This window comes from Platalea leucorodia, assembly GCF_965183815.1.
Source record: "Platalea leucorodia genome assembly, chromosome: 2".
Taxonomy (NCBI): Eukaryota; Metazoa; Chordata; class Aves; order Pelecaniformes; family Threskiornithidae; genus Platalea; species Platalea leucorodia.
Window position 1 is genome coordinate 127,192,226 of NC_138824.1, and position 27,221 is coordinate 127,219,446.

At 48.6% G+C, this 27,221-nt stretch overlaps 1 protein-coding gene across 2 annotated transcripts in view; it reads right to left on the reverse strand.

Annotated features, from left to right (window-relative positions):
- Positions 1–27,221, reverse strand: part of IGSF11 (immunoglobulin superfamily member 11) — a gene marked incomplete at both ends in the record, with an annotated part of 109,358 nt that overhangs the window by 44,374 nt on the left and 37,763 nt on the right. Inside the window, one exon of one of the 2 annotated variants that reach the window (XM_082305037.1) lies at positions 155–278. The exons of the other annotated variant lie outside the window; for it this stretch is intronic. Coding sequence (XP_082161163.1) covers positions 155–278 — 124 coding nt within the window. Of the gene's footprint in view, positions 1–154; positions 279–27,221 lie in introns of those variants that run through there. 2 annotated transcript variants of the gene reach the window in all.

Sequence of the window (27,221 nt, forward strand, 5' to 3'; positions counted from 1 at the left end):
CTCTGGCCAACAGGATACCCCAGTATAATTAACCTCCCCATTTTACAGACTGTTAAATTGAGACACGAAGCATTGACCTGACCTGCCGTGATCCCACAGGCAATGAATGACCGAGGCAGGAGCAGCAGCTCTCCCTAGCCCCCCAAGAAGGCACACGGATGAGCAGGAATAAAGAAGACATGTCTGCTTTCTTGCTGCTCTGCATCGTCATTTCTAAATTCCTCCTTCTGTCTACAGGCTTGCGATGCACACTTGGAACTCATGTCAGCCCTCCACATACACCATTGATCATGGACCAGGCTTCACAGGACGCTTTCCACTTGTTTGTTTGCTAATGAATATTATTTTTAAAAAGTAAGAGGTGGGAGGGGAGGAAGGACAAGGGAGCCTAGAGTGAAGGCTGCCTCTGTGCTCAGTCTCTATGGAAATAATCCACAATGCTAATACGTCCTAAAATGGTAATAAAGCCTGTATTCTCTTATGTAATCCCATAGTAAGAAAGAGCTCTGTCGGCTTGCCTGACAAATGATATCTCTATAACCTTGGAGGGGATTATTACTAAAAAACACAGGCTGGAAAAACAAAGCGACACACACACACACAAGCACACGTAAATCCCTCCGATGCAGCAAAAGCTCCAGCCGGGCTCCTGTGCGTTGGCCCCACGATATTATGTCTCTGCCATCAAATGGGGAAAGGACCTCCTGGCAAAGCAGCAGCCCTGCCCTGGCTCCTCCTCTGCTCACAGCCCCCCCTCCCTCCCCAGGCACCTCAGCACCAGGAGCAGGCAGAGGGCAGGTTTTCCCCTCTTCTGTCCTCCCTCCCTCCCCCAAAATGAACATTCAAAGCCCCAGCAGCTGGCCAAATCCAGTTTGCCTGCGTCACCAATGCACGTGGATTCACATCTGTCCTGCCCAGCGGTGATGGAGCCAGGGCTACGTGCATCCCCGAGGAGGATTCATGCCCCCAAATCCATCAGTTTATGTGTCAGCAAGGGGGGAAATCACACTTTTTCTGGGCACAGCTGAACGGCACTGTAAGGCTACCCAGTTTGTCTTAGACATATAGGGAGACAGGTTTGCAGGCTGGGGTATGTTCATTTTGGAGCTGTCTCTAAGTTTGCCTGGTCAACCATAAACCAAAGCCAGGCAGCCCTTTGCTCTTGTGCCTCAGGTGCAGAACAGAAGTAAGGCACCACCAGACTAAAGCCGTGCTTCACGATGCCAACCTCAGTTTACGTCCACGCAGGTAGCCCTTTCACCACCTTCCTCTGCTCCTCTCTCCCCCCACAGATGGTGCCCCTCTGCAAACATAGAAAGGGATCCACCAGGTCACCCTGGAAACCCATCAGATGTGCGGGTCTAACGCAGTAATTGCTTGAGCAAACACTCCTGTCCTCATGTGGACCAGCCAGCCCCAAACTCCCTCCTCCAGGACATGGCAACCAGGCAGTCAGGAGGCTGACCCCAGGAGATAAGTCACACGCAATAATATTAGCACCAAGCTCTTATCTCGGTGCCAGCAAAGGATGCTGACTACTCCAGTATCTCTTTCCCACATATGAAAGCATGGGAACATTTAGTGGAGAGCCAGAAAACTTCCTTGGGAATGAGAGATGACATCAGGCGGGTTTCCATGCCTGACTGAACATTCACCCTTTCATGATGGGCTGCATTTAAGAGACTTTTAATGTTTTCTCCGACAGCAGGAGATGAACGAATAGGGAGTCTCAAGACTGAGAAGATTCCTGAAGGCAAGAGAAAGCCAATTCTGAAGAAAAATCAGTCCTAACAGTTAAAAAGATGTTATTATGACACTTAAAAGACATGTTTAAGGGAGCACAGCCTTTACCAGTCAGTGCATGTAGAGAGCTCTAATTCATACTAGATGTATGCAGTGTGACTGCCTGGAAAATGAAGGGTTACAATCATTATTCACAGCAGTCACATTTTTTTAATTAATAACCTTGTAATTGGTATCGACTTAAACCAACGGATGACAGTCTTATGATGAGCCATTCCCAGCCAAGCTTCCCACCCAATTGCCCTCAGGTCAGGAAAACAGTGAACTCCGTTACTGGGCAGAGGCTTTCCACCCCACACCAGTCTCCTTCCTGGGCCGCAGAGAGATGACCCCACGCACGAGCCTCCACAGCCTTCCTCCAGCCCTTGCTTGCTACCACCATGGCTGCACTGAGCCTCTACCGTGCTCCAGCCTGGCTTCCATCGGCCAGCGTCTGAAACACCCGCGCTTTCTGGTGCAGTGGTTTCTCCATGGGGAACTATGGTTAAAAAAGGTGATCCCACAGTCAGGGCCACCACAGCACCTTCCCATTGCTACCCTGGAGAAGAAAGCAAAGGCTAATCCACCTCCAGGCATTCATTTCTAGAAAGCAGAAGGAGGAAATCTTGCTCCTCTGTTCAGACACAGGCTCAAGCAATGGAAGTCCACCCCCAAGATCTGCAAGATATAGTAATTTTGGACCTCCCTGACATAACTGCAATACGCAGCTTGGACCTGCCTCTCTGAAGCACAGGGAGAGGAAAAAGGGCAGTGCTGACAAAGGGCAGCGTTGTGTCCGCAGCAGCTCAAGCCACGGCCGCACCTAAAACAGGTCACAGCTAAAACGAAATCCCTGGGGGAACATTTCTGGCCCGAAGCTCATTTGTAGCAAATTTCAGGAGAAGTTTACTTCCAAAAAGAGAAGCACAAGTCACCTGGATACAGAAGGCATCACAGCAGCCCCTCTATAAGGCTCTCCCTGGCTGGAGCGCCAGCCAGGCCAAGGGGATGGAGAGGCGAAACTATGGATCTAGCATCAGGGCTGGGCTCGGGGCGCTTCCCAAAACAGTGCCTTCTTCCCCCCATCTCCCCGGCAGGACCAAAAAAGTCCCTTTTCTCCCCTAAGCCTCGACAGGGCTTCAGCCGGCATCCTCCGGAGGGCTTCCCCCCGCCACTACCCGGGAGCGGCATTAGAGGGCACTGCGCTGCCTTGAAAGCGGGATGCCTGCCCCCCCCACCCCCGGGCCGGGGCCACGGGCACCCCCCCGGGCAGGGTGTCCCCCCAGCTGTCCCTCAGCATCGCCACCGAAGGGGAGGGCCACCCCCCCCACCCCGGCCCGGGTCCCCCGCTCCCCGGTGGCCGCTGCGGCGAGCCCTGCCCGCCGCCTCCCCCCCTTCGCCGGCAGCAAGCGGGAAATTCTGCAGGGGCTGCGTTTTAATTAGAAAATGCCGGGTTTTAATTAAATAAATGTGAAGCTGAATAATGCAATCAGGAGAATTGCCTGTGCTCTTCTATTTTGCCATTCAATTTATTTTGTGCTGTCCCCACACTTTTAGTTTTCATATGCCAAAGACTTTTGCATTGATCACTCGGAGCTGCATTGCAGAATTTGCCAGGGACAAAGCTGGAAGCGCTGGCTGTTGAATAAAGGGCAGTTGGAACTTTTCACAGCTGGGGATGCATCGGAGGGGCAGCCTGCGTCTGCAGCAGAGAAACCAATTTTTCCAGATTTTTGAGCACGAAAGTTCCAACTGGCCGTAAATGGAGTTCAAGAACACTCCTGAAAATCAGGTGCAAAAGAAGAGGACAAGAAAATATGCCGTCCCATCTATAACTAGGGAGAGCAAGCGAGTAAGCGTGCACATACACGTGCATGCAAGCGAGCACATAAACCAACAGGGTACGTTCGTTCTGCAACCCTGCAAATACTTCATTGATTTCCTGAGCACGCAATTGTTAATTTTAAGGGTCTAGAAACAAAAATTACAAAACAAAACCAAGATTTTTGCTTTCAAAAGCCAGTTCTGGTTGCTAAGTGACTACAATATACTTCTCTATCACATAATTTGAAAAACCCACGCACTAAGAGCAAGGAAATTGCTAGGTTAGGACATAAGGAATGTGCCCTAGCAAGATGATGAATTTTATATATGTATTTGTACTACAGTAGCGCTTAGAGACCCCAGGGAGCCATTGTCTTTGGTAACATTAAGAGTGAAAGATGGTTCCAGGGAGGTCTTAAACAAACTAAAACAGGGCGCAACAAGTTGGTGTAAGAAACCTTAGCATAGACCTGGAAAAAAATGAGGGCAAGCAGCTCTATCAAGACTGAAAAGAAAACCCACCATGAGCAGAAGAAACTGTAAAGTGAGATATCTACCGGCAGAACGGGTGACTGAGGCTGTAATAAACTATGTTTGGATGGAGAGCTGGCGGGGTGGGGGTGGAGAACACAAAAAGGTAAAAGCATGAATGAGGGGCTAAAGTAGGAAAGTTTTAAAACTAAGGACAAGTTTGAGAGAACAGGGGACACCAGAGGAGCACCCTGCAGGAAAAAAAGCTCATAGTGAGGGTACAGACATGGAGTTATAGGCGAAAATCTAGAGTTAAAAATAGGAAACTTTGATAGACTGCAGGCAAAGATGTAGTAAGAGCTGAACCTATCAGTTGAAGCAGCACAATCAGTAATAGCTGCAAGACAGCAGGCACTTGTTCTGGTTATTGTGGCAATATATGCAAAAATGCTCAAACTGAGAGAATATGATTCCTCTGTGCTTTATCAAGCATCATATAATGAAAAGTATGAAGCGACTTTACTTCCCTTCCCTAATAGCTCTGGAATTCTTAAAAAGGACTATTGATTTTATTTCCTAAATGCTATTTTCCAGAATGCTTGTCCATAAGAATTATTTTCAGTGAATAAATTAACCAGCTGACTATGCCTGTGAATAGTCTTTCTGCTTGCTGATTCTTAGGAATGCTGGCATCACTGTCTGGTATAAAGTCTGCATGTAGCTATAACAAACCCCGTTGTTTTGTAAATACCCTTTTATTCATGAAACAGTGCTATGCTTTCCCATACGGCTCTCCTACATCCCTCTCAAACAGGAATTTCAGATGCAGCGCCAAGCAGGGAACAAAGACAAGCAGGCACAGATATTTTGCCACGGACTTCAGAGTATCCACACCCCGGGTATGTGCCTGGGAAATGGGTAGAGGGACGGCCCATTGGGACTCTAGCTATGTACAGACACGATGCCTGGGGACTTCTCCAAGCCAGAGGACCACAGCAGCACTGAAACCTGGGACTCTGGTCCAAGCATAACCACCCATATAACATCCACCACAGAGAAGCTCAGAAAAGACCAAGAAAGTTTGCACGCATAATTCAGAAGGAAAAATGACAAAACTTGATAGGCAATGAAATTAGAGAGGTGGACTTTCTTTTAAGCCAAAAACCTATGATTACTGTCTATATATACAACACTTAAGTCATTTATTGGGATCGCACTGTGAGTTTGTGTGGGTGTACGTCAGTATTTTGTCACCCACACAGTTTTCAAACCTGCTGGTCAGAAAATTTAACAAAGCACTAGACACCTCCAAGATTTAGGTTCCTGTAAGTTTTGTGACATCGAGGGGATGAGTAAATTTGTGTTGTGACAAACTGTTGTAACAACTCAGCAGAGCGCTGCCTGATTTCGCCTGCCAGGCAGTCAATCGCCACACATAGATCCCAAAGCCAACTACTTGCCAGACCAGTATCTGGTCAAGAAAAATAGGAAAGAGAGGAGAAAATAAAGGATATTTCCAAAGGTCACAATAGATGTAGGAAGGAGCAGAGTGTTACCAGTTGGGGGCGGGGGGAAAATGGAAACCTTTGGCAGGGCACGGAGTGCCTGAAGACGTGTGGACTCCCTGCAAATGCTGTGGTGCTTTATCCTCAGGATGTCAGCAGAAGAAAATAGCATTGCAGGAGTGCTGGGGATGTAGGACAGGAACTTGCAGGCAGCCATGTTCCCAAATGAGCTTTTCTTTTTCTGTCAGCAGGTGAAAATAGCATTTTCTTTAAAGGTCTATAAAAGAGGGGTAAGTACCAGGTAGGTACAAATGCAAATCAGTGTAAGCGAGCTCCTTCTAGGCATGCCCACACACTTCACAGTGATGTTAGCTACACGTGTGTACAGCACTGCCCTCATTCACCCAAATGTTGCCAGCGAGTACAGAGAAATCAGAGCAAACCCAAGCCGAGTACACTTGCTCATCACATCCCTGTCCCTGACGTCATGAAGTCTCTTGTCTCTATTTCCAAACCGAGCTTCTGTACCTCAGGGGCTAATAAAGTGTGTTGAACAGCACTTTGCATCTGAATGATGCCTCATCATTATCTGTAGAGATATTCAGACCAACTGAGTATTTACAGCAACCTTTGCAACATGCATTACGATCTAGCAGATAAGTTACAGATCTACCAGGCCATCTGTGACCAAGGCTTTGGTCATCCCTGCACCACAGACCCCCCATATCCTGAGACAAGTCACTTCACCATGGCTATCCATGCAAAAAACAGATCTGTATCCTCTCCCTCATTGCCAAGGAGGCACAGTAGCGGGGAGTTCAGGAGAAGGAATAATTTAAGGTTAACAGATGAACTGCTGTCTGCTCTTTCAGTGCAACTACTTCATGGTCTTGAACTGACATATTTTATCTCTGTAATCATCTGGGCAAAAAAATGGCCCACGCAGCCCTGCAGGTCCTTGGCCATCTTCTCCTGCTCCCATCTTGCAGCTCCTGCCCCCCTGCCCCGGTAGCACACGGCTCCCTGCCAGCGATACCCGAGCGTCTCTGGCATGCCACGGGTTCTGAGCGGTAACCGAACACGGCTCCTCAGAATAGACACACTCCTGCCGTGGCTCCCACCCCCCTGCGTCTTCGGTAACCCAACCCAACCGAGGCAGGGGCTGGAGGCAGGAAACCAGGCGGGCCAGCAGAACAGGAGACACTCAAGACTCCAGGGATTAACTCTATCCACCAGATGCAACTGCTGCCCAAGTCCTTATCCCCAGCCCATCCCCAAATCTTCATAACAGGTGGAGAAGGAGGGGGTGGCCATCACCCTCGCAAGAATCCCTGCACGCATGCCTAAGGGCTGGATATAACCAGGTACGGGCAGAGGCATCCTGGCAGAGGGACGAAGACGGCAAGCCAAATAAAGACATGGAATTCAGCACCCAAGTGGAGATAAAAATACATGGACTTCACCCCTGCCCTGAGCAGCAGGAAGGGCCGGGAGAGCTTGCTGCCAAACCCAGCCAACTTCATTCTGCCCTTCCCAAAAAGTTTCAAAAGACACAGCAAATATGGACTCAACTGCAACGTGCAAGTCAGGCCAAGTGCGCCAGGAGCCCTTTAGCAGCACTGGCAGGCAGCGCCCACGCACATCGTTCCACTAACACAGGCATTGCCTGCTCTGTGCTCATGGGGCGGGTGGTCTGGACCTGCCGCAGGGGCTCCTGTCTGGCCCAGGACCAGCAGAATCAGCGTTATTCCTGGGACACGGGTCCCAAAGGGTAAGACTGGTGCCACATCACAGGTAAAGTGAAACTGGGTGTACAAAATCTGCCAGGTCCACACGGGCTTGGTGGCTGGGTATCTGCATGGCATCCCAGGAGCCACTGCCAATAGGAAAGAGCTGCCTAGGGCTCATGGACGGTGAGGAGGCAAGGGCAGCCCGGGGCCAGCAGACGAACATGACAAAGCCTGGGAGATGGCCAGGCTTCTCAGACAGGCACGGCTGGAAAAGGAGCCACTGTCCTCGAGCATCCTGCCCTGGACGCTGGGTGAAGTCCCATGACCAAGCAGCTGGTGGGTCTGCATGTAAGCCCAAGGAGAGGCAGGGAGGGAAGCTGCAGGAGAAATGCAGGAGCAAGGGTAAGAGCTCTTGGTTGTGCACAGCTTGAAGTGGGAGGAGTTGGGAGACTGGGGGGACACAGGGGGAGGGATGATTCTCAGAGAAAACTAAAAAGAAGCAAATAGACAGAAAACACTCCATTTTTCTGCGCCACTGAACTGAGTCACTTAGTCTTTTATGAGACCAATGATGTACTAGCAAAAAAAGAAACCCACCCTCCGCCTGAGCAGACGAGGCATTTCTAGTGCAGAGCACATGAGAACAGGTCAGAGGGCTGCCCTGCGTGCATCTCTCTCAGCGTGGCGCAGCACCGTGATGAGCAAGGCACACGGCGCAGGTAGGATGGTAGCACAGTATGCAAGGCAGCAGAACTACAGAGGTGATGAGACCGACCAAACTCAGCACTGGGGAGGGCTGGTGAAGAGGACAGTTTGGTGGGCTGGAGCTCTCAGTCCAGGAGCCTTGGGGGAGTTCAGTCTCAGATCTGGGCTTTGGTGCTTCACCTTTCACAGGGAGGTTCAAGCATGGTGCTAAGCCCCATCACGGTTCAGACCAGAATCCCATGTTTAATCTGCTCTGCGAGAGACAGAGCTCACCTGTGGTTGCAGCCCTTTTGATCCAGCTGCTCTACATTACCATGGGACAGACCTCTGATGCAGAAACCCGATAAGACCGTGAACACGAGAAAAAAAAAAAAAAAGCTATAAAGCTATAAGGAGGTAACTCTAGATATAATTTGTGTGTGTTGTAGCAGACTCATCAGAGCAATAGATCTGCTCCACTACCCAGCAGCGGGTGCAGGTCTAACATAACGGAAGACACTTTCACATGTTTAACAGAGCGATCAAGAAATACGGGATAACAGGAGAAGGACAAAGCCTGCCAGTAACCTGGAACAGCACAATCAAGGTGTCACTTGTGCAGTGCATCTCTGAGACACAGAGAATGAGACATGCATCATTCGGTAGAAGAAAGTGTACATTTAGGTAGAGCTATTCAGGAAAAAAAAAAAAACAACCTTTGCTAATGTGGCAATAAATGCAATCAATACAGATTGCTGGAGCAATCAAGTTGTCTAGAGAAACCGATACTTACGGATATCATGATCAATAATGCAGGATTCTTTAAATACCTCAAGAACAAGAAATTTTAGTGCCTAAACTGAGCACCTTGGTTTGCTTGGCACTGCCTTGCTTTGGAGAAACACAGCCCTTTTCATAGATAGGTTTACTGGAAGCAGGATTATGTCTATATTTCACCAGCCGCTCTCTACAGGCGTCTTCCCTCCCCCTCCCCAGACGGCTTCAAAGCTTCACCAATCTCATGGCTTACAGGTGCCAAACTGGATTGGGCAGACCCAGTGTACCCTGCAGCAACCGAGCGCCAGACACTGACACACTGACAGGGGCAGCAGCCATGTCATCTATATGCAAGTTTTTAGCAAACTGAATGTAATGTGAATCACACACTCAGTGATGCATATCTACGCTAACTGCTTTTACATAAAATGCGCTTTAATTCAGCTCCTTCCTATATTCCTCCCCCCTGTAACTATCAACGACTTTACAAGAAGTCTCTGAAGCAGAGGAGCTGTCAGGAGGCTGTAGCAGCTGAGCATGAGATAACGGGGATCTTCACACTTCAGGAATACGTTGGAGGCAGTTAAGAGTTGCGGTATTCACACATTTCCTGGATATTATTATTGCTCAGTGATGAAGGAGTTAACTACGCCAGCACTTACATTTTTGGGTTTAGATCACACCTCTCTGGACTAACTGGTCTGCTTGCCCCTCCAAGAGCAACCTTTGCAAATGCCTTTTGCAACTCTTTGCAGAAAACCTGTTGCAAACTCGAAAGCCCCTCACCACATCCTCAAACATCCAGCTCTGTCTCTGAGGTATGCTTGAGAGGAAGGGTAAAAAACTAACAGAAGCTGAGATTTGTCAGTATTGCTGAAATTCTGCAAGCCTGGCAGCAGCTAGGGTCATAAGGATGGCAGCAACACTGTGAGAGAGGAGATTTGGTTCAGGTAATGACCTAATGCAAGGGGAAGAAAGAAGATGACAGCTGATCTGAGAGGAGATAAAGAGGGGAAAACAGAGCACAAAGCAGAATGTAGTAACAGATCATTTCTGGAAATAGTGCACAGGAGATGGTAAACCCTCACAGAAGGAGACAAAAAAACATGTCCTGGAAAAGGTGTGCAGAAGTGCTGTATTTAGTAAAGGAGTTCCTCCAAATAAAATCATTTCCAGCTTCAGCCCACTCTGACCACAAAATAATCACCCAGCTTCAGTGACAAACTGGGGCAGCAACCCAACGGGGAGGACTGATGATGAGAAATAGACGACATGCACAAATCAACACACAAATATATGCACACACACAAATGTACGGAGGAAATTCCGTAGTAATTTACTGTTGTATATCTTAGGCTGCTCCAAAACCCTCTCCAAGGCAGACAAAGAAAGCTTTGCCCTCCTATGTCTATCCTGTGACAGGTAGGCAAGTGGGGCTGGGGGGGGGGGGCTTCCTACAGAGTATCAGGCACTGGCCACTTTGCTGGAGGCAGGATGTCCAATGCTCTCGTAAAGGATCACAAGCTCCTGTTTCTACCCAATTCTGACTGTGAACTCTCCCTGGACAGAGGACAGTTATACCCCTCTCTTGGGAGTGAAATATTGATGACTTTTGTGCAAAGCAAACAGCCTGAGGATATGACTCCAAGGGGCTGAAGTGCAAGAAAGAGACCCTATAAAGGGACAGCAGCACAGGGCAAAGAGCTCTGACCATCACTAGCATGCAAGGCTACATGTTGGACTACTCAGCTTCCTATTTCAGTGCCTCAGGCTCAGTAGTCCAGCTGCTTAGGAGAGCCCGGTGCTCCTTACCTCCCCCCAGACAAGTGCCTTCACTGGAGGGTTATCCTCAGGTCTTCCGTGGCTGTTGCCCCTGCTCACACACACATATTTTGGACCTGGCATGTGAGCTCAGCCCTTGCTAGAAGCCCAGGTTAAAACCCAAGTGCTGGTTCCACTCCTGCAGATAACCCCTACCAACTCATCAGTGTGGGCAAGGGGTCCTCCTGGTCCTGCCCATAACTCTACCGAGATGACATCTCCATGCCTTATCTACACACTCCTGATATATCCGTTATCCCCTACAAGCCTAACTTCCCCAGACCAGCTTTTAAAGACCACATCTTGCCATGCTATTCCTGCATCAACACTTCACTTCCAGAGCAGCAGGCAAAGGAAGCTAATGGGAAATAATTCACTTCCTCCACCACCACCACCTTACCACATGCCAGGGCCAGGGACCTACTGGACCCCCAGCCTATGGCCAGGAGGATCTTGAGTTCAGAGATTTGCACTCATATCTGCCACTGCATGATGACCTTAGGCAAGGCAGGTTTCCAGCAGGATTTCAGGCCAGGAAAAATTCAAAGCCCTCAAGCTAGGTATCAAAAAGATGAAAGATCATATCCTTCAACCTCAGCATTTACAAAAATGTGTAGCAGACTCAGCAGCAACTTCCAGCTGAGAGACTGATGACCTGCAACGAGGACAAAGGCACCTGAGAAATCACCCAGAGCACGAGCCACAACATGCAGCCATCTCTCAACTGCTGTTGATTCAGGAAAACCATCATTTGGGGTATGCAAGCTTAAGTAAACTTCCCTGTCCTATGGGAAATCTCCATAGCAGGACCCCAGCAGGTACTAATTTATACAAGTTTTCACTGAAGCTTTTTGCAGTGAAATCCTGCTCTGCCATGCAGATCAACTGTCTATATGGCTTTTCAGGACTATTTACATTGCACTGTGTGTGTAGACAGGATCTGGGAACGTAACTTCTTCTGCTGTTCATACCTCTCCCAGTACAATACACAGCTTCCCTGCTGCCTGTGCTGCTGCACAGACACTGGCAAACCAGTTGGCTAGTGGTTCTCCAAAGGCCAAGTGCCTAACAGAGCAGCTCGATACCCTGCAGCACAGAGACAGCAGTGCAGTAAGAAATGCCACACCAAGGGAGAGGTTATGAGACCACCATATAGCTGGGAATAGGCACATATGCCCTCGCAAAGCAGGAGCTGCAAGGTATGTGCAGGGCGAGAGCCACGCTTCCGAGGCTCAGCCTCTACCGGAGCGCTGGTCTCACCGGAGCACACGGCTGCTGGGTTTGGGTTGTACAGGCGCTTTCCTCTGGCGATGGCTTTGAAGACTGCCCATTCATCTGATTTGTGAGTTATGTAATCACCAGAGGAAAATAGGGTTTGTTTGTTTGCTTTTTTGCTTTAATAGAAGTCATGTAATCACTTTAGGTTTAAGCTCCAGTCCAAATCGGACTATTTTTACATTTCAGGCTTGATCTCTCTGGAAAGAGGATGAGTCCTTTTGCCTGGCTTACACAGAATGACTTGTGATAACACAGTGCTGCTGGAGGACTACATGGAGAGCAGCGTGTCCCTTCTCATCCTGAGCCCTGGGGTGCACTCACTGGTTGCTCACCCCACAGCTCCTAGGCAGAGATCCCTTGGAGATGGTGTTACAACCTGAATCACGTGGCCTGGACAAACCTCGAATACTCTTTCATTTCCCAAGTCTTGCTCTACCTTTCTTGCACCTATACATCCTACTGCCATCTCCCCAGAAGTAATTAATTCTCTATTTCATCTCAGGTTTTGACCTCACCACGTTGTTCAGCTTTTCTGTCTGAAATACAGCAGTCATTGCTTTCATGATACTTCCCTTGGTATTAGCTGTCACTGTGCATGCTACCTACCATCTAAACATTGAGGTGCTAATTTTCAACGAAAGGGACCAACAAAAAGCTTGCACACTTTAACAAATCATACCTTTCATTACACAGGTGCCCCTCTGTGCACAGACCAAGTCTTAACCATCTGGAATAAACAGGCTTCCCCACTACGCTACGCCTGTTCCCAACTACCACCCCATTTCTCCACATTTGCAGCAGAGACTGCCTTCTGCTGAAGACAGCCCACGCTTCAGAGGTACTTAGACCTTGGCTCGAGCCATCATAGAAACAAAATCTGTGTATAGACCTTCCTCAAAGTGCAGAGTGTTTACAAACTGATTTATTGCCCCAGGCCCCATCAGTGGCTGTTTTTACTCCTTGTCAAATGATTTGGATTTCACTCAACACTTCTTCTCAGGCGGAAACGCCCATCATGTTGGCAGTAGGATTAAAATGGCATGTGAGCCAGCCAGGGTGAAAATGTCCCCATTAATTTTTCATCTTTCCTCAGGCAACTCTGCCTATAGATCTACACAGGTATTCAGACAGCCTTGTCAACTAAAACCGTTAGCTCATCTTCCTCCTGCGGCCCCGGTGCACAGCCAGCAGAGCTGCCGGTGCAGCAGTGGAAGGCAGCAGCCCTTTCGGAGTGGCTGTGCCTCTGCCAAAACAGGGGTCTGGGGCACCCACTGAGGCCGAAGGCAGGTTCCCATGTACCAAATATACGACTTCAATCACCCTCCTTCCACAGCACCTTCAGGGACAGCTGAGCCAACAGTGGCTGGAGAGCGTTTTCCATGGGGAGTCTGATGCCAGGTAGTCCTTAGTGCTGGCTACCACTGGGCAACCATCACTTTGAATCACAAGTGCTTACACAGCCTAGAGCATCCCTCCGCTGCACACCCTCAGCCCTCTTCAGCAGGGCCCATGGAGGTCAGATCACCCTGGGGAATCACATCTCTCTGAATGGGCATCTCACTGGGAGACACCGAGATGCTGTGACCAAAATCCTCCCGTGCTCTGCCCCAAAGCTCTTAACAACAGCAGCAAGGGTGATCCCACCTCCAAGTTCACAGAGCTTCTTCGCTCCAACCCATACTCAGTCCCCTCTTCTCTGACATCGTGCCTCCCTTCAGCCCTCCCCAAACAGAGAGGAACTGAAAGAGATGTCAGAAGCAATCATCCCTGTAAACACCAGAAACCTGCAGCCACCCTTCCTTAACCGCCCTGATACAGCCAGGCCTCCCACTGGCTCTGCTCCCGTACTTACTGAGCCTGAACAGGCAAAAGCCTATAGAAAGCAAGGAGGCTTTCATGGGAAAAAATAAAATGCTGCCCAAGGTGAATTTGCAGCAGGTTGTTCTCTCTGCCGAGCCCAGGCTGGGAGAGCAGCCTCTCACACAGCAGAGCCTGGGCTTTCAGGCCAGACGTAAAGCTAAGGACCAAACCACTTCTAACCATTAGAGATCCTGTGGTCCTTTTTTTATAAGATTAAAAGCAATAAGCCCAGTGTCATGGCTAAATTCCAGCTCAGGTGATTACATGTTCCCTATCTTAATCCCCCCCTGCCCCTCCACAGGTCTGACTGGATGGAGTAATAGCAAGCCAATACTTGCTCAATAACTCACATTCATTTTACAGAGGATGCACAGCAAAACCAGCAAGCTAAGCTCAGGGAAGACTCTCTGTTCAGAGGTATTTGAAGCCAAAGAGACTTTGACAAGTGCAGATAAGCAAAAAAGTATTTTAACTGTCTGCCAGGCAGAATGCTCTCTTAAAAAGCCGATGAGAAATTTAGAGATTTGTGTGCATTTGAATGCGCGTCTGATCATATGTCCTATTGCTATAGATCCAGCCTTAAAATATTGCTCAGGATGCAGCCTTACAATACATACTTGATGTGAGGACCATTAACAATGAGAACTACGTAAGTAATAGACTTGACCAGATGGCAGGAAGATTTTTGCATTTTCTCATCATACAGTTACTGATGGCTCTGCACCATCATCATAATAGCTTTGTCCTCCAGCTGTATAGTCATAATTGCATTTTATTTTTGTATTTCTTTGCAATTTGGTGCTAAGCACAGCTCTCAAAATGGCTGCTTTTGTTCCATGTAGGACCCTTCCCTCTCCACGCTGGCTGGCTCTAACTTCTGTTGTGACAATATGTTTATCTTCTCTAATATTTGTTTACCCTTTTTTATTCCATCTATTTTCTTTGACATACATTTTTAATTAGATGCACTCCTCTGCTTACATTGCCTGCTAACACATTCATTTAGAAAGTGCGGTGCTCACTATTGCTGCAAATCTCTGTTGTACGCTTAAAAGGTCAAGTCTATTTCTTGCAATAACCTTTGTCTAGCCAAGTTATCAGTCATACATCACAAATAAGATGATGCCTAAGGAGACCACTTGTATTCAAAATGCATTCAAATCTTTTTCCTTTGGCGACGAGGATTCGTAAACATCAAGGCTAACAGTATCACACCGCTACGGCAATAATTATTTTTTACTTTTAGAGAGAATATACCTTTCGCAAGGGACACTCTACCTTCTAGACTCACGGTACACTTGAAATCTCTGAAGATTTTGTTTAACACGATGTTGTTCTCTTTGAACTGGCAGCCTCTGCTGAGCCCCTGAGCCTCCAAGCCTCCTATGGGTAACAAGTTCGCTCGCCCTCTGTGCATTTCTCTGAAATTTCTCAGAAAACCAGGAAGCACTGGAGCCACCTCATTCAACACTCCACCAGAGATACTAACCTCCCATCTGTTTTCCCCAAGCTGGTGCCTGGGATGAGGTGCAGGAGAGAAAGTGACAGTGCTGAGCGACGAGCACTCCTCCTCCTCCAGCCCCACGAGCGGGATGGGTGACCACAGCATGGCTGGGATGATCCAGAGACAGCTTCAGCTTTGCAAAACAAGGCAGGTACCAGGTTTGTGCAGTCAATTGGAAAGCACCTGGGGATATCAACCACAATGGGCAATACTGACCAGAACAACAGTTTGCCCTTTTCTCCCGCACCAGGGTGGTCACAAGCAGCCCTAGGTGCCTCCACATGGCTGTACAAGGAATGCAGCGCTTCTGGGCTAAGGAGACCATGCTGAGGCATGGAGAGGTGTCCTGCCTTCACACAGGTCAGCTGCAGAGCTAGAACCAGGATTTGAGCTGAGAACAGGAATTAAAACAGACTGAAATCATGCTTTGCTGACGTCCTGACTTTGCCCACACCTTGCCACCGCTTCCTTCACGTCAGCCTCAGTGACTGTGCAGCTATCTAAACAGTCAGCCTGGGGTGCAATTGCAAATGCCAGGACAGGGGAGGTGGTGGAAAGTCATGGATGGGCAGGCAGAGGGTCGGAGCATCGTCTCAAAACAGCTTACACCAACCAGACCCATGCCTTGAGCAGCCCTGACTCTCAACCTCGTGCGTTTGTTACCTCCTCAAGTGTACAACAGTTGGACACCTATCTCAAGGCAAGTAACTGAACCATTTCCAAGATGAGCCAGGCTCTCCTAAGCACTGCTTCAGTACTGTAATTAATTCACCAGCCTTTCCCTTTCCCCTCCCGGTGCCAGGTCAGCAAATTCACTGTTATGCCAGTTACTAAAACTGTATCTCGCTCTCTCTAGCAATTTATCAATTTTATTGGCGTGAATATGTCTTCCCCAGACAGCCTTCTCAAGTAAACGTATGGTAGAACAAACAGTTGAAAGCGTGCAGGACAGACAGGGCAAAAAGCTTGCATGATACATGGGGCAGGAGGCTGGGAGAGCAAGACAGAGCCTGTGCACGAGGTGGAGAAGAAAGCATGCACGAGCAGAAGAGAGACATTGCCCATACCCAAAGAAACTGTGGGACTGCTCCGCTGGCATCAGCGGTGGGCAACACTGGCATCACTTGTGCTCATAGCCATGCAGTGGTTCACAGGACCCAGGGCAAGACATTCAAACCCAGGGCCGGCTTTCAGCTAGCCTCTGCAATACCTCTCAAAGCACTTGCTTTTTCAGCAAGACATTTCTGGTTTCTGGGATGCCGTGGGAAGCTCACTGTGAAACACTGAGAAATAAGATGCATCCAGGCTGCCTGTGAGTTATCAGGTACAAGAAGCACTCCTGTATGATGGAAAACAAGTTGCTAAAATAAAGATATCAGCTCTCCAGCTGTGTAACCAGGGGTCCACACTGTGAAGGCACATGTATACCAGCCTTCTCCACTTTCAAAACGCTCCTCAGATTTCATTGCCATCTCAAAGCTGATTATATTTGCCCTCCAGGTATTGACTGCATTGTATTTTAATAATCTGCCCACCTGTTATTATTTTCTCTCCGAAATCTGTCACTCTTCAGCAGTGCTGTAATTTAACTTCAGCTGAAGGCTGCTTGGGTTTGGATGACAATGTTTTCTCTATTAGTACCTGCCAGAGACAAAGCTGAATCTCATCAAATGATAAACGATCATAACCTCCTTTCACTCTCTGAGATTTATTTAGATTGCAATGCAGAGAAAAAAAGGCTGAAATAAGCTTGGTCATCACAGCCCCACTGTGGACAAATGTTGGTCCTCAATCATGACATGACCCACCAGCCAGGGATGCCCACTGCCCTCAGAGGTTTTCTAATGACAGTTGTGGCACCATGACGCACATCCAGTGTGCTATTTTCTCCCAACTCTTTTCTTCTGGGGGAAGGTAAAAATCAAGACCAGACGCTGTTTTTCTGGCAGTATGGTAAAAGGGGAAGAGAGGGATGGTTGCTACATGGTCTACCACATCTCCATGGCATCCAGGCTGCATTAAAAGAGAGGGCAACATCCTGCCCTGATACACCAAAGTAAATTAGACCCTGGTGAAAAAGCAATACACACACACATGCACCCCACCCCCAATATCAAATGTAAATATATATGGGAGGAGAGGGTAGGGAAAACTCCTTCCTGGACTTCGTGGGTGACCAGCAGAAGACCCAAAGGACCTGGGCTGCAAAATTAAGAGCAGTCTAAAACAGGCTGACTCCAGAAAGCCCAGGCTCTGCTATCCTGAAAATGCACATTCAAGCTAGCTCTTCTATGCAGGCCTCGTATTTCCCTTGGACAGCATCTCTTTCAACTGTGTAACATGACATTTTACATACCCAGCAATACCAGTCAAGATCTGTAGCATCTCCTCCCTGAGAGGAAAGCAGAGAAAAAAAATAATATATCATTGCACTAAAGTAATTCTGATCTGGCCTGGGGGTATATTATGATGAGACTTCACTCCCTGGTATGCTTCCAGACGTTTCCATTTCCTCACTGTCACTTCCTCTCGGATAAGTTTGCCTGCACTGTTTGCACAGCTGTCAAGTCCACTGGAGACACCAGGAGACTGACAGCCGCTCACACAACCACACCATTCTGCAACACAACTCTCCCTCCTGGCCCCGTCCCTCTGCCAGCGCTGCCACCTCCCTCCAGCACGGCACCGGTCACCCATGCAGCAGCCACTGACCTGCTCCCTGCCTCTGAAGCTGCCTGCAAGAAGGACCCAGCCAAGGAGCTGGCAGGGAGCAGGCAGAAAGAAGAGCAGGACCATGCACAGGTTTGTTCCCAGGTGCAGAGTCAGTCCAGGGTTGCTCCCTGCTGGCACACACATCCTCACCACCATGCAATCACCCTGACCGGCCTCACAAAATAAGACAGCACACGCCTCCCTGAGTTGACATGGGCTTGGATACCGAGGGAGGAGGACTACTCTTGTTCTGTACCATCTGTCAGCCAACAACCTGCTGTCTCGCACTGTCCCGCAAGGTCTTGTGGGTTTGGGATGCCTTCAAGAAAGGGTCTTGACCTTTGCCTGGACAAGAATTTTAGACTTTCGTGGGGTGCCAGGATCTTTTGCTCTTTAGACAACTGTCTGCCTTCTCTCATAGAGACATGATAACCATGACATGACGACAAGCAAGCTGCTTTTCACTAGACCTTGCCAGACAAAGGAGGCAAGACCCAGTAACAAGACCTACCTAAATTTTATCCAGGCCAGCTGACTGAGAGGTTCACTGAGCATTGCTGGAGCCAGGACTAGCAGCTCCATCGCATGTCCTGAAGCAAGCTAATACCAGCTTGCTCCAGAAGTGGGCCAAAATGCAGAGAGATGGAGCTTCCCAGCCCAACAGGCTAGCTGCAAGTCAGCAAATTAATTACAGTATCTAGCCAGTATGTATTGGCTGTGAAATAGCCAATACATCTCTACTTGAGAGAAAGATGCCTTCAGTTCCTCAAGACACCAGATATCAAAACTTGGATGTCTGCATCAGCATCATGCTGCAGACCCTGATTTTCTGCATTGTCTCATAGACTGCAGTTAATCAGAGTTGCCTGCCTGTGGGAAGGAGGCAAAGGATCAATCCTGCAGTTTTTGTTGGTTGCATTATTCAGTTCTACAGCCAGTGCCTGTCAGTGGCAGGATTTTCCTCTCTAGAGGTATCTGGAAATTTTCCAGGATGAAAGCTTCTATCACTTAGCTGGTGCTGTTACCTCCCTGGAAAGACAAGGATGCACCCTTTCGCTGGCTATTTCTGAGGTGACAGCAGCTGTCAGACCCTAGCAGAGAGAGTGAACATAATAGTCGAAAGAAACTTGCTATTATTCTGTCAGGTAAAATGTCTATGTGGATGCTGAAACATCCCAGGGAAGTGCAGCTTCACTGCTCTCCTATCAGTCTTGTTAGGAGCTCAGTTTATTACATTTTGTTATTGCTCAGCTGAGTTCATTTTGGGGCCTCTTAATTACAATGCAGTCAGCTTTGGAAATAAAACATGCAATGGTGTCTGCAAGCACTCACAGAGCAGAGAATTATACCTAAAAAAAGATGTTAAAGGCAAACCTTCAGCTGTAAAGGTCTCCAATTTACAGCCAGGCAGGTTACCGCAGGGGCATTTGAGCCGAGTCACTCTGTGTTAGGATGACGAAGATGGGGAGCAGCCGCCCCAGGTAAGAGCTGCGGCAGAGCACAGGCACCACGTCACAGCGTTCGCCGTGCTAGTACCTGGTGTCACGGCCTTCGGACAGCTGGTGCACAAAACAGGAATGCATTCTGGGGGACATCGTGTGGGTTTGGGGAGAAAGGCAGAAAGAAGCAGGAGAACAGATGAGGTACAAGGTGAGGAATTTGTGTGCATTATGGATAAGTTCCCACAGGCAGCTGTGAACTTGGTAAACGCATTATGTTTTGGAGATTTATGAGGTGAGATGCTTGCAATGGGAACCCATTCCAGGCAATGCTTTCTGCCAGCAAAAACTCCGCAAGCTCTCTGGAAAACATGCAGGTGGCTGGGGGGGGGATGTGTAAGTGTATGGAGAGGATCAACTGTATACAGGGAGCAGTCCCCAGCAGTGTATAGGCAGGCTTAATATTGGGGGGGGGGGGGGGCATATGATATTTTTAACCAGTAAGAAGATGCAAGAGGAGGATGCAGCACAGCCATCATGAGAAGCACTCAAGTAAATGCTTCATCTGCCTGTCAGGAGAGTGACGCCGCCTTTTCTGCGCAAGGACAATCGTGGGACAGCAAAGGACTAATGCGTTAGGTGGTTGTCACCATGATCCAGCCATGGTCCCTCTGAGTGCCTCCAAGACCACAGACTGGGTGTACAATCCCTCTATAAGAAAACCTGGACCCCTCCTGCCCACGATAAGGGAGAAGGTCCCTACACTGCAACTGGGGCTCTGCTGTCCAGAAGAACAGGTCTGCAATTTTTAAGCCTCATTGAAAGGCAACATGCAAGCCCAGTAGCATGATAAGCACACTGATTCGGCAGTGCAAGCCACCAAGCAGCATGTACAAAAATCAACATGGGCACGCTCTAAAGCTTTTCTATCTCCAAGCAACTTGGCACCACCAGGTCTCCCCCCGTCTCACCGAGGAGAGCTGCCCTCAGCAGTCCCAGAGGGTGTGGTACCACCAACATCCACCAGATCCTTCCCAGCCCTTATCAAAGAGACAGGAGGACTGACGCACCACTACAGTTTGACAGCAGACAGATTTAACGGTGACAGTGTGGGGTAAAGTGTTACTGGAAAATGCAACATTTGCAACACATTTCCACTGTAAATCACAAGAAGCACTGGTGCTGTTTGTTTCTTCATGTAAAAAAAAGATGTAGAGAAGGGGAGAAAACGCATGTGTAGGGTCAGGTAGTCCAGCCCTGGTTGTGCAGAATAATTTACTTCTATGGGGTCTCTCCTCCAGCATTTTCCTGTCTGTATATATGTGCCCCAAACAGGGATGTTCTTACCATTGTCACTCTTAAGCCAGACCAAAAAATGTCTATTAGGAGCTTTTCTTGATATTCCACCTACATTTCTTTCCCTAAGCTTTATCACATCACTCTTACTTATATACGTCCCGCTACCCTTCTGAGCAGCTCCTGTCCCTGAAGTTCACACCCTTCCAATTACAGAAAGACAGTTAGGTTTCCCCTTTTAATCACCAATTACCCATGATAAATGCACTTAGTTGCTTTAATCTTTCCTCATACCTCAGCTCCCCTGCAGCACCCTAATCATCGTTGCTTTTCTTTGAACACCTTTAACTTGCCTGCCTCTGTGACAATGAGATGTCGGGAGCTGAGCAGCGAGGTTTGGGTGGGATCTGACCAAAGCTGAATGCTGATTTCATCATTAGCAAGATTAGGTGTCTCTAGCAGGATGCGGGTGTTTGTTCATTCGCACATCTCATTCCTCCTGGCGTGGCTGTCCTCCAGCCGTCTGCAGATTCCTACTCCCACTATCATTTGTCGGTTTTATTTAACCAAGGGATTAAAAGCTTTCAGGACAGTAATTACAACGATCATTTGAGTGCCGGCTCTGAAGCCTGACGGCACGCCAGACGTCCTCCGGTCCTGCGTGGCACGTTCTCTGGCATGGGAAGTGCCCGCAGGGATGGGTCAGATGGTGCTCCCACTCTCACAGCCTCTGCAAGCCATCTCCACCCATGGCAAGCTGAGCCCAGAGCAAATATGCATGGCTGGAATGCCGTGGCCACAGGCAGGAGAGCCTCAAGGGATGTATGCAGGAACTTGGTGCCCTCTGACACTTCGGACACTGCCTTGCCATCGCTGGCCCCGCCAACGAAGACTGCCTGTGCGCGTGTCTGATAGCACTATCCACAAACGCAGACCGAATCTAGGGCAGGAAAGTCAGCTAGAGATGCTCTGAAGTGGCAACTGCAATCTTTTACTGTCAAGGAAAAAGCAGCATAGAAGCCACCCACACATGGCTGTAGAGTCACATTATCTCTGGTATACTAAACCAGAATGAAAAGAGTATCTGGTGATACATGACCACAGTATCAAACGATAGCCTGTCACTGAACCGCTTGTACCCAGAGCACAGGCTGGAAAGTGTCCTGCAGGTGAGTATCACCTACGATAGTCTTCTGCATTATGCCCACTGGGCAGAAACACAGGGTTGTCATATATTTTCAATTTGTTAGCTTTCTGCATATGTTCCAGCAACAAATTTCCATAAAATGGAGCTAATGAGTCTTGCCTGGTTTGAGACACAGAGCTGAAAAGCCCTCCACATAAGGAACAGGCAGTATTAATAATATATTAGACTTCTCTGCAATACCGTTCTCATAGCTGAGAACATATGTGACCCTGTGCAAGCTTCATCATCTCTCATCTCTGTGCCTTGGGGGCTTTAGGATAATTTCAAACTTTGAAAGCCTTCCCCTCCGCTTACTCCAGTTTCTGTTGTTCCTAGAGAGCTGTCCAAATTTCACGACATCACCTGAGCAGTAGATAAGTAAAAATTGCCTCAGCCATAGAGGAGAAATCTAGGTTAATTACGTTGATAACTTAACCCCCGGGCTAATCTCTAGTCCATTAAGGTAAGCAGATGGTCAGCTCACTGCAGGGAAGAGGAAAAGAGGACGGAGCAGCAGCTCCCATTCACAACATGCAGGACCAGACACGTCCCTGAGAGGGTAGGCATTCCCAACCTGCTCCCTTCCCCCACGGACAGGCTTTCTCTGCACCCATGGCTGGCAAGGCAATTGGGAAATGGAAGCACAGAGCCACCAGGAGATAAACAAAAGCCCACACAAGGTGGGGTTTTTTTGTGATTCAAGTATGCACTGGCATAGATTGAAAGGAGGGAGGGATAAGGAATGGGAGACACATATAGATGGGTCTTGCAGGCTGGTGTACCCGAAATGGGGTGGTTAAACAATATATCCATAAGAAATAAAGGTCAGACGCAATGTGTCATTGCATGAATGAAGGAGAAGCATTTGCAAAGTAGTTTCCTGACCAAAGCAGACACTGAAAGCCCTGCCAGGAGCACCCCTGTGTGCACTATGTCCCTCCCAAGGTGACAGGGAGGGAATGTTATACCAAAAGCAGGGTTGTTCGCCCAGTGTGCAGACACCATTAACACACAGAACTGGGCTATTTTATTCCCTTCATATTTGCGCAAAGATGGGTGGTAGGTGGCACTTCCACAGATCTAGCACACCTTCGTACAAAACTACAGCATATTTATCCTGCTACATGATTAGTATAAACCCACCCAAATTTACACTTATTGGTTAGTGATTAACATTTCATACACTATTGATTTACTGTATTTAAATTAGCCTCGCTTGCTATGCAAACTAGCATGCATGCTCCTTTTGGAGGGGGGGGGCAAATCTTTTCGGTCCTGAATTGAATCGGTCGCGATCTCCCCTCACCACGTTTACCTTTCACCCAGTTACTGAAGTTTTATCAGACTTCATGTTTTTCTGGCCACCATCCAGTCTTTGGCGCCAAGATGTTCCCTTTTATCAGTCCGTTAGCTCTTCTCCAAGGGTATAGCTTCTTCTTCAATGGTATGTTTTCCACAGTTCGTTCATTAAACAAATACTTTTTTATCTTTTAGCTCCTTCCCAGATTCCTTTCTCAGAGCACAGGTGGTTCATAGTTTTGTTCAGTGGAAAATTCCACTTTCTGCAGGATATCGGGAGGACCCTGTGGTCAGTGCACAGGGCTAGGAATAGATGTCCCAGCTCCTGTCCCCAATTCTTTCAGTGATGAATGGAACAAAGGAGGAGCAAGGCATTTTGTCTCAGTTTCTCCATCTGTGAAGAATTCTTATACACCTCACAGGGGCATTTTGTAAAGCTTAAATGCCTGTGAAGTGCTTTTCGGCCCTTGGATGAAAAGGGACAGTGACATCTCACATCTCTGTTCGCAGTTGTCCCATTTCTTCAGTAGAGAGACAGGGATGCCAGGAACTGTTCTGCCTGCCTAAGAGCTCCCTGGCTTCCACTGAAATTGCAGAAGAGTGTTCATCTGCTGTCCTCTATAGAAACAGCAAATCCCAGGAGGAGAATGGATGAATATAGTTTTGCGGGCAACAACAGCAGTGTATAGAAGGGACTCTCCAAACTACCCATTTTGGGGATAATTTCTCAGGGCAAAACCACCACATCCCAACTTAGTCCTCCGATCACTGTAGCAAGTGACTTCCCAAACACTGGCACTCTGCAGACCATCTGGTAGGACACCAAAGGTGTCCACAGCATAAGAATATTCAACCTTATAGGGAAACAGAAATTGGGAGCCTCAGACTATTATTTTTAAAGGTACAGTTCAAGACTAATGGTCATGTTGCAATGTTGTGTTGTGATATTTGACATCCCTGTGTGAACTCGTCACAGGATCAAAGCACAACATAACTGTTGAGTTGCCAAGCTGAGACTAATGTGCAACGTGTATGTTAAACAATTATATCTGAAGGAGATGGGACCAGCTGGTGCACATTAGAGCCGCTTTACTTATTTAGGGGACAGCCTGAGCAGCCTTGCCTTAAACATGCACTTGGGAGCGTGGTGCACTTTGGGAAAAGCAGGGGTTATAATAAGATGGCATCAGTGAAGCCACGGGTACATTTACCTGTTGTATTGCAGGCAGAAGCAAGCCCTGACCATCCTTTGAGCAGATAAAGCTGCACAGATGTGGTTAGCATGCTGAGATGCAAGGTGCATTAGCTCATACTGAGTGCTGCACTGAAGCAGTCTCGTGGCTTTCAGACCAGTGCTGGCTTGCATCCACCAGCTCGGATGGAAGGTCAAGGGAGCTTACTTCTGCCTGCAATATATCATGTAGGCATTGCTCACGTCACCTCCCTGTGAGCCTATAAATCCCCTGCTCCTCATCTTTCCTTCTTCCCCCTCTCTGTTCCCTTTCTGTAGTGCAGGTTCTTTTGGGAGCCAGGGACAGATGACACCAAGTAGCACCTCATCACCACGAACACACACACACGCAGAGGGATGGTTCGCAAAAGAAATCACCGCTTCCCTGAAGAAACCACACATGGGTTCACCTCCCAGGAGCACCCTCTGGGCAGTCATCCTTTCCCCGCTGCTCCTTGTGGGAGCGGCAACAAAAGCGCAGCTTCTGTCAGAAAAGTGACTGTTACTGAAGGACCCCTTCTCGCTGCCGAGACCTGCTGCCTCTGCGTGCACCTGCACGCCCAGCTCTGCTCACCCAGATACACTTTAATGGCTCCTTATTCCTGCTGGTAACTGCACAACCAACTGAGCTGTTCCTCTTCTGGTTCAAATCTCAACGTTAATAAAACACATCCTAAAATAATGCCTATAACGAGCAGCACCAGCCCCTTATACAACACTGCTGGCTCATGCCCTGGCATGAGGAACCAGGCATCTCTCCGGGTCCTCCAACTGGGATGGTTCACCGCCTCCTTCCTCACCATCCCAGCCTGCACACTGACTTCTCCAGCCTGAGGGACCCCAGGCACGTGCTGTGCCCCTTGGCATGGCAGCACTTCTGTGGGTAGGCAAGTGTCATAACCTCAGCATCACTGACGGGCATTTAAGCCACAGGTCCCTAAATCCTCTTCCAGACGCAACGGGGAAACATCAAGGAAAAGCTGGCAGTGCTCACCCTGTTAAAACTGGCATTACAAGAGGTGGGGCAAGAGCAGGAAAGATGCCTTTTTGTGTCACAGAGCCTTGCACATGTTGGTGGCACAAAGGCATTAAGTCTGCTCCAGCGGCTGGGCGACACCAGCAGCGCTGTGCACCAACCGCTCTGCACTGAGCTTTGCTGCCCCATTTTGCATCCTCTGCAGAAAGACTGCCATCAGCGCTGGAAAAGACGGGAGAGATGTTTTAAGTAGCAAGGAAACATCTGACATTGGTAGGCATGTCACAGTGATAACATGGGTGTTGGCAATGGTGCATGGGAAGGAAGCAATTTGTCTTCCTCCTCAAAATATTTGGTCTTGCAAAAAGGCACAGAAAAGATCAATTTCTCCTTTGATTCTGGGAAGGCAGACTGATAACAAGCAAGTGCAGGACCTAGAACTTCTCCCACATGCACACCAGCATTGAGCATGTTGTTTGGCAAGCCAAGGCGAGAGAAGAAACAAGTGGTTGTGCTCCCATCCCTGCACTGGTCCTGCTCAGCCCCCAATACCACCCGCTCTACACCTCAACATAGCATAGGAAGAAGATGCCAAGATGCAAAGCAGAAATCCAGCTCTACCACTCCGGGATGCCCCAAGCTGGGCACGTGGCAACCCTGTAGGGCCCTGAGCAGGAGCAGGAAGACATCACATTTCAGTGAGGCTTTCCTCTCCTGAGTCACTCGAAGGAGGAACCCTGCTTCAGATTCAGTGCAGCCCTGCCCAGTGATAATTTCTAATCCAGCAGCTGAAGGATTACAGAAAGTTAGAGGAGACAGATGGTGTTGCAAAGACAGAGAAGTCTCATTGCTTGGCTGGAGCCTGTACTTCCCGAGGTTACAGCCAGGATTTCAGAAAACCCCACCCTCCGTGTAAGCCACCACTCACCCAGGGCCAGACAGCCCCGCTGTACCAGCGAGGCGCTGGTTCAGTGCGGGAACAGCAGAAGCTGCTGGCAGGAAGGTTTGCAGGTGGGCTGCAAGGAAGAGGGATCCCACCTCTGCACAGCCTCACAGGGCTTTTGGTTTGGGACCAGACAGGGAATAAGGATATTTTACATCCATCCAGCACTTTGCAGAGGCATGAGCACAACCCCCGTTAATTTCTACCCTGCCTCCCCCCACCACAAGCAACTGTCACCCTTCCCAGTTTTACCTGCTGGAAAATGAGGCACTAAAGTTTTGCAGCAAGTCAGCGGCAGAGCCTGGGACAAAGTGATGGGGGCTGCCCCGGCTCCCTGCAGCCTGCTCTGCTCCCCTCCAGGAGCGCCCATACCCATCTCGGTCTGCCCCTGCTCTCAGCGCAGCCAGGGCACAGCAGTCGCATGGAGAAAGGTCGTGTGCCAGCTAGCACCAGCCTTGCTCCCAGCGGGGCTGCAACAGAAGGATGCTTCGGCCTCTGGATTTTTGTTTTTATGAGTTTGCAATAGTCTGGGGCTTAGGTGAAAATTTATGCATGGATGGTTTTTTTTTTTTTTACATCTGCTTTTTTAATTCTCTTTAAGACACGTTAGAAATATTAAGTCTCAGCTTCCTAATTTTTGCCAAAGACCTCTCTAGTGAGCTAATGAAATAGTCACATCACAAGCAACAGAACCAAAGCCTAAGCCAGGAAACTGGAAGAACCATTGAAAACTCACTCTCTGCTTTATGTTAACACTTATTTAAACCAGTTGCCTGAAAAAGGCTTGTGAGAAAAAACTGTTTTCCTGAAAGCCAATACAATTTTCAGGCAAGGGTGAAGAAACTTCATGATACACCTTTCCAATCTTATCAGAAGCCCTCCAGGAAAACCTGGGAGACAGCA